Source organism: Hevea brasiliensis, chromosome 13 (assembly GCF_030052815.1).
Source record: "Hevea brasiliensis isolate MT/VB/25A 57/8 chromosome 13, ASM3005281v1, whole genome shotgun sequence".
In the NCBI taxonomy this organism is placed as follows: Eukaryota; Viridiplantae; Streptophyta; class Magnoliopsida; order Malpighiales; family Euphorbiaceae; genus Hevea; species Hevea brasiliensis.
The window spans coordinates 9,391,732-9,402,739 of record NC_079505.1 but is presented as its reverse complement, the minus strand read 5'-3'; the positions used below and the strand labels follow the sequence as shown (position 1 = coordinate 9,402,739).

The 11,008-nt window shown below is 28.9% G+C and overlaps 1 protein-coding gene across 3 annotated transcripts; it reads right to left on the bottom strand.

Moving 5' to 3' along the window:
- Positions 1-878: 878 nt before the first annotated feature.
- LOC110664535 (putative inactive cadmium/zinc-transporting ATPase HMA3) lies at positions 879-10,747 on the bottom strand. Of its 3 annotated transcripts, none has more exons than XM_021824256.2 (10): positions 10,617-10,747; positions 10,072-10,310; positions 8,560-8,817; positions 4,818-4,915; positions 3,859-4,114; positions 3,641-3,778; positions 3,063-3,390; positions 2,758-2,960; positions 2,436-2,641; positions 879-2,280 (listed from the first exon to the last, which is right to left on the bottom strand). In XM_021824256.2, exons 1-10 carry the CDS (start codon positions 10,706-10,708, stop codon positions 1,087-1,089), a joined length of 3,012 nt encoding a protein of 1,003 aa, XP_021679948.2. In that variant the 5' UTR covers positions 10,709-10,747; the 3' UTR covers positions 879-1,086. The 3 variants fall into 3 exon arrangements, with proteins under 3 accessions (XP_021679948.2, XP_057987749.1, XP_057987750.1); XM_058131766.1 differs by lacking the exon at positions 10,617-10,747 and adding an exon at positions 10,508-10,603; XM_058131767.1 differs by lacking the exon at positions 10,617-10,747 and adding an exon at positions 10,404-10,429.
- Positions 10,748-11,008: the final 261 nt, after the last annotated feature.

Genomic DNA, 11,008 nt, shown 5'->3' with positions numbered 1-11,008 from the left:
AATGCAATTATCATATTAAAAAAAAAAAGAAAAAAAAAAAAGAAAACCTTGCAATACAGTCAACATTATAAATCATATAAATTAATAAAAATATATAAATGGTTCAACCTATATTATATGCATCCATAATTACTTGCCAATGTATCAATTTAACAAAATTTTGTTACAATACATTATTGATTTCTTTATTTAATTTTAATTATTATAAAATTAAAAATATTATGATATTTATTTTTATTTTAATACTACTGAATTAAAATTTATTAGTGATATTATTATCATTACTAATTTTTCAATTTGTGAAGTTTTATAGCACTTATTATTAATTAGTTTAATTTATTGGACTTATATATTCCAAATTTGCTTTCAAAAAATTAGATAATTAATAAATTGTTTTTTTAAGTAATTTGAAATGAATTTCACCAAAATCAAATTTCATCACAGAAAAATCTTACCTTCCTTTATCATGCAGAAGTATTTATGCATCACAAGGAGAGTTCTGAGTAATTGATCTTACACAACAATTTAATTAGCATAAATAGACTGAATTTAATGAGAAATTATTTTATATAATCATTGTATATATACAGATAAATTTTGATCTGTTGATCATTATAATGAATTTATATAAAACTTACCATAATAATGATTATAATAAAATTGTTGTACATACAATCGTTATATACTAAACTTTTCAGACTTTGAACACTTGAAAAAGAAAGGGAAAGCAATGTTTAAACCTTTGTTCTTGTGCACAATAAGATGGGTACTCGGACCACTGTGCTTTTAACCTAATGAGCATAATGAACGAGATGGTGAGAGAAGAAAAGAAACAGAAAAACAATTATAACCAATTATGACCCACTTGCACTATATGATGATATAAATTAGTATATACATTTGTGATCGTTCAAAACATCTTCATTTGATTTGGATTGGTTCATCCCATTTTCATAACACAAAATTTTTCTAAATTATTCCCTGAAAAATTAAAATAACATTTTGTAGATCTTCTTCTTCTTCCATTTTAATCAGCTATATATATATATATATATATATATATATATATATATATATATATATATACTATTCAGTGATGATTTCAGACAAGCCTCCACCAAAGCCAGTTGCAAATTGTCCATGCTTACCACAACATTCCTTCATATAGCTCTTGCAACAACCCCCAATTTCTCTCTTATCCAAGCTCATATAAGAATGAATATCAATGGTAGAGCAAGGAAGACTGCTGTGGCTGTGGCAACAATTCGTAATAACACGATTGAGACTGTGAGGCCCATGATTGAAGTGTGATTCAATAGTGTTTTCTAAATAATCTTCACAGTGGTTGGAATGGCAATGACCATTGTTGGTTCCTTCTTTTATCTCAGTAGAATGGTTAGAGGTACAAAGGTGAGTTACTTGATCGTAATGCCTTTGGCGAGAATGCTTTCCCTTGTGCTGTCCATCTCCTTCTATACATTTGCCTTGCATTTCTGCTGAACTTTTACAGTTGTGTCTCATACTCGAGCTCAAATTTTGAGAGCCTGAACAAGCATGATGTTTGTGTGCATTGTTCTCCTCTAAGTCGACTGCTTTGCAGCTTCCATGATCACAATGCTTCATTTCATTCGTCAGCCTGTCAGCTGAGTCTGTGCACCTATTATTCCCACATGATAATTTCACATTTGGGTCATCTGACTCGCATCTTAAAGCACAGATTTGCAAGTCTTGAGGTTTACACATTTTTGGAAACTTTTGGTTAGAACAGCAAGGCTTTTGATGATGAGGTGAATGCTCACTTTCACATTTCTTAGTATTTTCCACAGCTAATGATTTGCAGCATTTTCCTCCATTTTGGTGGGTTCCCCGTAAAAGCAGCATGCTGTTAAAGATCACTAGCAGACAAGTGCCGACATCAGTAAGGACAGCAGCCCAAACAAGAGGGTGACCAGCAAATGCCAAGGCAAGGATAGCAGACTTGGTAGATATTGAGAGAATGACATTCTCGATTACTTTCCTATGAGCTTTTCTTGCAAGCTGGATTGCTTTAGGTACTTTTCTAATGTCATTAGACATAAGAATGACATGTCCTGTCTCAGTTGCAAGTGCTGAACCTGAAATTCCCATTGAGATACCAATATCAGCTGTAGCCAATGCAGGGGCATCATTTAATCCATCTCCAATCATTGCTGTTGGTCCTTCCTTCTTAAATGTTTCCAAAATCCTTGCCTTGTCTTCAGGCAGGAGTTCTGCATGGACTACTTCAAGAGCATGTCCTAGCTGCACATAGCATCATTCAAAACTTATGCAAGCTGAAATAAACATTCACACACACTCTTTTATGGTAATTAACTGCAGATTATAAGAGGCTAGTTTTACATTGCTAGAATGTTCAATTAACGATGGCAAGCAAATCAGATGAAAATTAGGTGCACCTGTTCTTGAGCGTGCATTGCTGCTGCTTGACTATCTCCTGTTAGCATAGCAGTTTTAATGCCATATGACTTTAGCTCTGCGATCGCCTCTGCAACACCAGTCCTACAGGCATCAGAGAGGCTGAAAATTCCAGCAGGGGTTGCTCCAGAGTACACATATCCAATGGTCTTTCCTCTCTTCATTTCCCCACTTTCTAGCTCTGGAGCTATGAATTCAAAATAGCATATATTTATTAGAAGCCTGATTAAACAAATTTTAACTAGTTTACTAATTAGTAGCAAATGAATTGAACAACATTCAATAAGGAGGTGAGACTTGTACCTGTTCCACATCCAGCTCTGAGAGCCATCTTTCGATTTCCAATGTAAATTTCTTTCTCATCAATCTTTCCATAGATGCCTTCTCCAGGAAAATTCTGAAAATCCACCACATTCTCAGGGTTTGGCTCTACTGAAAGACTCCTTCCATAGTCGACAAGAGCAGCGGCCATTGGATGACTTGACTTGCTCTCAATGCTTGATACCCTACACAATTTTCAAACACATAAATTAATTCCCAGTTTCCAGGAGAAAGAAAGTACAAAAAAAGAAAAAAAAATAAAAAAAAAACACAGCAGTAGTTCTTACCAATAAAGCAATGTATCAATGCTCACACCTTCACAAAGAGATTGGAAATCTGTGACGACAAATTCACCTTTTGTGATAGTTCCAGTCTTATCGAAAGCCATTACCTTGATCTTAGCAAGTATTTCGAGATAGGATCCGCCTTTGATCAAAACACCAGATGTTGCAGCCCTTGTAAGTGCGCAGAAAGTTGCAACAGGTGTGGAGAGGATAAGAGCACATGGGCATGCACTTACTAAAACCACCAATGCTAAGCGAAACCAATGCTTACGGTTATGAACTCTTAATGCCAAAGGAACAACTGCAAAGCTAACTGATATGATTATGACACCTGCCAAATACATCAAAAAAACAACAGAAAATGAGAACTTTGATTTCTGAAAGAAACAAGAGGAAAACACAATTTTCTTTTTTTTTTATCCTTTCCCTAATCTCTTAGCTTCAACAAGAAATTATTACCTAGACTCGATCCATCGTGTATCCAAGATACAATATATACAGTGCGATTCATATATAAAATCAGTGAATCTCACACATTTATGTGTTGGGTTCATAATATAGCAGAAGAGTAAATGACTAACCTGGAGTATAATACTGAGAAATTTTGTCTATAAATCTTTGAGTTTTAGACTTGCTGCTTTGAGCTTCTTCCACAAGCTTTGCCATTTTAGCTACCACACAGTCTTCAGCTAGAGCACTAGTTTTAAAACTAATGTAGCCTGAAAATTATGAAGTCCCATCAGCCTGAAAAACCTTAGAATCCATCAAAACACAGTGGGAAGAGAGATTATGTTATTACCATTAAGGTTGATAGTGCCAGCCCATACAGTAGAGTCCTTTTGTTTGGGAACTGGGAATGATTCTCCAGTTAAAGATTTCTCATCCACTTCACAATTGCCATCTACAACTATTCCATCAATGGGTATAGTCTCTCCAGCTTTGACTGCTAGAACAGTGTTTAATTTTACCTCATGAACATCCACTTCTTCACCAGTTTCAGCAATGACTGCTTTCTGTGGAGCTATGCTCATCAATGATGACATCACAGCATTTGCCTAGACACATTGTACATTAGATCAATTAAAGATCCAATTTTGTAAATGAAAAATGTGCAATTTCAATTCTATTTATCTTATTGTAAATCAATTTTTGTCCATCTTGGACACCTCTTATTTAAGTTTAAATGTCCTTTTGTTTTTTTATTTGAAAATGAAAGTTATGTAGATATCTTACACTACTAGACAAGCACTTATCTACTAGTCTATAAATGAAATTACTACTATCAGTTGCCACTTTGATATATATCTAACCGGAAGAAAAAATATGGTAAATTATAACCAAGTCTTCGAGCTATAACAAAACTTACAAGTCAATCTCTAATTTATTTTTAGTAATAATTTGTTCTTAAAATTTAAATTCCATTAATAAATTAGTACCTACCATTAAATGCTTTTCAATTTGAAATAATTTAGTTCCTGAAATTGTTTTATTAACAAAATAGTTCCAATATCTAAATATTTACATATAGGGACTATTTTGTTAATAAAATAAAATTTCAGGACTAAATTATTTCAAATTAAAAAGCAGTTAACAATTAACGGAATTTTAATTTGAGAATCAAATCATTACTGAAAAAACAAACCAGAGATTGATATATGATTTTTTCTATATCTTAGAGACTTAATTGTAATTTACCCAAAAAAATCAGCTAGCTACCATGCGCATATGTCTAGACAGTTTATAGGTTGCTGAAAATACCTTGTGGCTTGCTCTTGACTCAAGCCATTCTGCAATAGTAAACAGGAAGACAATGGTTCCTGCTTCAATATAATCATGCATAGCTATTGTCCCCATCACTGTCAAAAGTAATACATATAATTATTATGTTAGACAAGTTAACATTACTTGTTGCGTTATAGCATGCACGTAAATTTAAGGTGCATACATAATTATATAATCACATAATATAAAAAAATAATAATAATAATAATAATTCAGTATTTATATGGTTCGATCATAAAATTTATGTCTATAGGCAAGATGGAAAAAAAACACAATTACTCATAACTCTCAAATTTTAATCCTAATATGTTTCTCGAATATCTCACAAATCTACAGCAAATGGCACAAACCTCATTTTTTATTTCAATCGGGTCGTAAACACAACTTTCAAATCGAGTCATAATTCGAGTGCATAAAAATATATCTAAACTTCTAGCCAATTGCATTATGGAACAGACTCTTAACTTGATTAATAGTCAAAAATAATACATGATTTACTCTTAACATGTATTAGTGAGCAAACACTCTTGATCATTGGACTGTCGCATTGTTGTTTTTGGTGAAGACAATAAACTCATGTTTTGTCATTCAGAAGTTGCTGCAAGTTTTTGGAAAAAGAAAATGTCAAAATATAAATAAGCCCTCTAATAATTTTATCTCAATTTTCTGATTTTAATTTAGCTCAATAAAATTTTTATAAAATTAAAAAAAAAAAGAAATTGAATCTTATTTTCCCTCAAAATACAATATATGTGGCAGATGAAATAACTAAACAGACCTTAGTTTAGTATAATGCCTATTATCTAAAATGCCCAAATTTTAAATAGATAAAAGGGTTATTTTGGTCCTTAAAGTATGGATCAATAGTCATATAAGTTCTTAAAATATTTGGAATTCAAGCAAACCCTGCAAATTTTAAAAAAGAACAAATAAGTCTTTTAGATTTAAAAAATAAATCAAATAAGTCATTTTACTATTTTGGGGGGAAATAATCCCTTTAACTTTAAAAAATAGATAAAAAAAAAAATTGAACTATAATTTCTATCTAATATAAATCCAGCCAAAATCGTGAATGAAATTCTTTTAGTCCACGGAATTCTTATAAGCAATCTTGCATATCTAATTTGCAAGATCCTGGTAAGTATTTGTTGCCTCCTAAAATAGATTATTAAGTTGTTTTTTGTCGAATGATTCAAAAAACTTCTCTATGGGTTCAAGAAACTTTTATAGATAAACTTCTTGAACCATTTTATAAATAACAACTTATCAATTTGCTCTCTAGTGCATATCTACCAAAATGTTGTAAATCAGATATGCAAAATTGCTGATAAGGAGTAGAAAATTTTCATGCACAGCCTTAACTAGTTTTATATTAGAAACAAATTATAATTCAGGTTTTTTTATCTATTTTTAATAGTTAAAGGGGTTATTTATTCACAAAATAGTAAAATGGCTTATTTGATCTATTTTTAAAATTTGAAAAACTTATTTAATCTCTTTTAAAAGTTAATAGACTTAATTGAGTCCGAAACACTTTAAGTACTTATGTGGTCTAAATAGGCATTTTACTTTTTCTAATATAAAATATAATTTAGAGATTTTGTTTTTCAGCAACATAATGCATGCCTTAGAAAAAAAAATTCAAAACATTTGCACACATTTTCAATTTAATTTATTTAAATTTTATATCAATTTAATTCTCAATTTTTAATATTAATCTTAATTTTAACCATCAAGTTAATAATTTGATAGTTAAAAATCAATTAAATCACTACCATGAAATGTAGAAAAATTAAATTCAGTACAAATGACCTGATTGCTAAAATTGAAAGCACTGATATCAAAATTTAAGCAGCAAATTGATAAAATTAAAAACCTACTAAACATAGGATTTTTTTTTTCTTTTGACCTCAGTACAATAAATCTAATAAGCATAAAATGTTTTATAACAAATACAATATAATATATCATAACATTAAAATGTTTTATAATAACTACTCTATCCCACAATTTCATGTCTTAAATTATATATCACTTTCCTTTTTTAAAATAGTAATTTATTTATTAACTTCTTAATATGCCCCTATTTAATATGAATTAAAAAAAGTAAAATTTATTAGTGTCAATAATAGTTTATAACATGAATTATGTAATTTTAATGGAATTTTTTGTTAGTCAAAAGATTTTAATTAATTTAAATTATTATTTATTATTCTATTTTAGTGAAATTAATTAGTTAGGCCCTATATGAAAAACACAATAGTTAATTTTTATAATTTGATTCTCTTGATTCTTTAATCCCTCTGTTATTTTTTTATACTTAAAATTCTAACCATCCTTCTCCTCATTTCTCTTTAATTCTCTTATTTTTTTTCTTCCCATATTTTTTTTCTTTCTATACCCATGCCCTTCTCCCCTTCATTCTCTCACTATTTTTTATCTTTGGACATAAATTGGTACAAGGTGTATGCTTAAAAAGATTAATCAATTTCCCTAAATCTCTAAATAATCAATGCGATAATTTAAGATAATTATTTTCTAATAGAGAAAATATAAAGATGAAGCTCAAAAAATTGAATAAAAATATTTAAATAATTTAAAAATATATAAATTCACACAGTAAAATTTTTAATTTTATTTTGAAATATATTTTTTAAAATATTGTGTTTTTAAAATATAAACATTAACTAATTGATTTTACTAAAATAAAAAAATTAAATAGTAATTTTTTAAAAAATATATAAATAAATTAAAATAATAGTTTAATAATCATTTATTAATTAAAAATTTAATGACAAAATTATATATATATATATATATATATAAAAGATGGGTTTGCAAGAAAATGTTGGCTGCTGAGATGTAATGGCTGAGCATTGACTGGCGTGATTACGTGTCAAATAGGTATTTAAGCTTTTGTGGAAACGGGGCAAATGCACTTCTAATAAAACAAAATCCAGCAGCCTGAAAAGGACGTTTAAAACAATACTAAATTAATATAATTATAATATCTCTAGTACGCCCATCCTTACCTTGATTTAAATAATATTATTCAAATCTGGAGGCTAATTAAAAATAATTTTAAAATTTAAAAATATTGATAACTAATCAAAATTAAATATTAGATTAAATTTCGATCAAACCAATCCCAAACTTACACTTGTATATAATTTTTTTTCTCTCATAATGTATGTGAAAGGGAGGATGGTAGCTAATGCAAGAAGGCATCCTACCCATTTATATTAAAGTGATAGTAAAAGATTAGGATATATATATACATATATATATATATATATATATATATATATATATATATATATATATATATATGATGAAAACACAATAAATAATTTTATTAAAAGAAATATATAAAAGATATTAATTACTACTTTGTTGATTTTTATCTGTTATTTTCTAAAATTTATTTTATTTAAAATTATTTGTTAATCTTGAAAAAATTAAGGTGTATTATTTAATTTTTTTTTAATTTTACTATTATTTATACTAAATAAAATAATTATTTTTATAATTTTTTATAATTTATCTTATCACCTCAAATTTTTTTATAATTAAATGAGATAAAGAGTAATTTAATTAAATTAAAAAGAATTTTTATATAATTTAAATAATTTAATTATTTTCTTAATTATCATATAAAAATATTAAATAACAGATAAAAATGAATGAAAATAGTATTTAATTAGTATATATGAATTACCTGCAATGAGAACAAGAATGTTTGTATCAAACCTAAAATTCCTGATGGATGCAATGGCTTTCAACAAGATTAGAGGGATTCCAACGGCCACAGCTCCCAGAGCCACCCAATGAAGAGGATAATACACATACTTCAACAAAGACACCAAAAGCAATACACCACTAGCCACAGCAAATGGATTTGGCCATTTCTTCTGGTAGCTTGTGTCTCCATTTACTCTAACATTTGCTTCTAGCCTTGCTTGGTTCAGGGCCTTAACTGCCATTAATTTATTATTATTTAGTTTGTTTTCAATAACATTCATTTTATAAAACCCAGAAAAATAAATATAAGAATTAAGGCTGTTAGACAAAGAACCTATTAATTGACAGAATTGATTCTTTGCCTAAAAATTTCACAATTAGCAGTTTTAAAATTATTGTTTAGATATTATCATTATTTATAAGTTGGTATTTTGAAAATTACATTAATTGTCTCTAAGATTTGATTCTATCATGATGTCTCTATATTTACATTTGACTTCATTTCAGAAATTAATGATGAGAGAAGAGGATTGTTCACAAATTAATAATGGAAATTAATAATGGAATTTTACATATAAATTCATGTACTATATATATATATATATATATATATATATATATATATGTGTGTGCTTTAATTAATTTTACACATATCTCGAATATAAATTTTTAATATAATAATAATTAAACACATCCTCTTATGAGATTGAGCTTATATTAGGTGCACCCTTATATTGAAATAGTTTAATTTAAATGCGTTGATAAATCTATGATATAGAAAGAGATAGAAGAAATAAAGAGAGATTAAAGTAAGAACAAAAAGAAAGAGATGGAGAAATGGAAGACGGAGACACAGTGAAAGAAAGGAAACAAAAGTGAAAGACTATATTGTTAGGTGGCTATTAAAATTGGACGAATAAACTATTTAGTTGACTGAATTAAATCTCAAAAATTAATTAATATAATTTGTGAGATATACAATACACAAAAATTAGTTAAAAAATAATTCACACTAACAATAAATTGGACCAAAGGACTTAAATTAAAACAGGTGAAAGAATGAAAGTATAAGGCAGAATAAAAACTTAATCATGACAGATATAAAGTTATATATATATATGCAATAGTGAAAGCTAAAAGAGGATTGCAGAGAGCAATCAAATCTTAGCTTTCTTTTTCTTGCATCCAATTGATTGATATTACAACCACCGAAGGCAATATCCTACCTAATTAATGACTTTGAGATATCATATAGATTCACTTTTATCTAATTTTTCTTTTTACCATTATCAAGTAATTTAGTTTCAGAAACACAATTATGAAGATGAATTTTGTAAGTATTAAGTGTTTAAGGTATAAAAATATTAATATTAAAGGAACGATCCTACCACTAATCACATGCTGTATGCTGGCTTTACCCTTGATGCCCACAGTAAATTACCATAAAACCATAGATTAGCTGATCTGCAGAAAGAAGGAAATTAATTACCAATTTGAAGCTGAGAAATGAGGAGATCATCATGGAGAACCACCACTGTTCTTGTTGGGACAATGACTGAGAACTCTTTAACACCATCAAGAGAATTGAGGATATTCTCAATCAAACGAACTTCTGAAGAGCAGCAAAGCCCTAACACATCGAAGTAGCTTTTCTGAAACTTTTTCTTGCTGCTGCTGTTAGCCGCCTCGCTTTTGTCCTGGCCAGCCATTTTCTTTTCCTCTGAATCTCTGCACCCAAAGCAAAGAAATTGAGATCATCAAAAACACCTACTTTGTGCGTATGTGTGTGTGATATAGAGAGAGAGAGAGAGAGAGAAACACAAGGAAAACATGCTAAGAAGAGGGAAAAAAAGAGAGAGAGCGAAAGAAAACAATAAAATCAAGAAAGGGTATAAGAGGAAAAGCTAGCAAGAACATGTGCGTACATTATGAATACATAGAAATATAAACCCAAGGAAAAGCTACCAAGAACATGTGCGTACATTATGAATACATAGAAATATAAACCCAAAAGAGGATAGACAAGAAAACTACCTTATAACAAAAGAAAGAGCTAATTTTCCAACTTTTTCTTCTTCCTGAAGCTTTGTTTCTGAAGTAGAATGCGTGTAGGGAAGGGCGGCCATTAGGTATATATATATATATATATATATATATATATATATATATATATATATATATATATATATATATATATATACAAGTTGAGGTCTGACATAGAGTAGCTGGTATGACATTTAACCCAAAAGAAGTTAAGAACTTCACGAAGAAATCAAGAAAGAATTAAATCAAATTAAAAAGTAGAATTGGAACCCGCATGTAAATTCGCAAAAATGCTTGGTTTATATTTATGGGCATATGTGCTCAGAGCCGATAGAGACTTTAAGTTGGTTTCCTTATTGGCTTCAGATTATCACTAACACTTC

Bases quoted from the DNA above. Each gene is read 5' to 3' on its own strand.
- LOC110664535 (XM_021824256.2), bottom strand. From the start codon at position 10,708: ATGGCCGCCCTTCCCTACACGCATTCTACTTCAGAAACAAAGCTTCAG. The intron at 3,779-3,858 runs GTAATAACATAA...CATAATTTTCAG, and splicing joins TGGCACTATCAACCTTAATG to GCTACATTAGTTTTAAAACT. The intron at 3,391-3,640 runs GTTAGTCATTTA...TGTATTTGGCAG, and splicing joins TTCTCAGTATTATACTCCAG to GTGTCATAATCATATCAGTT.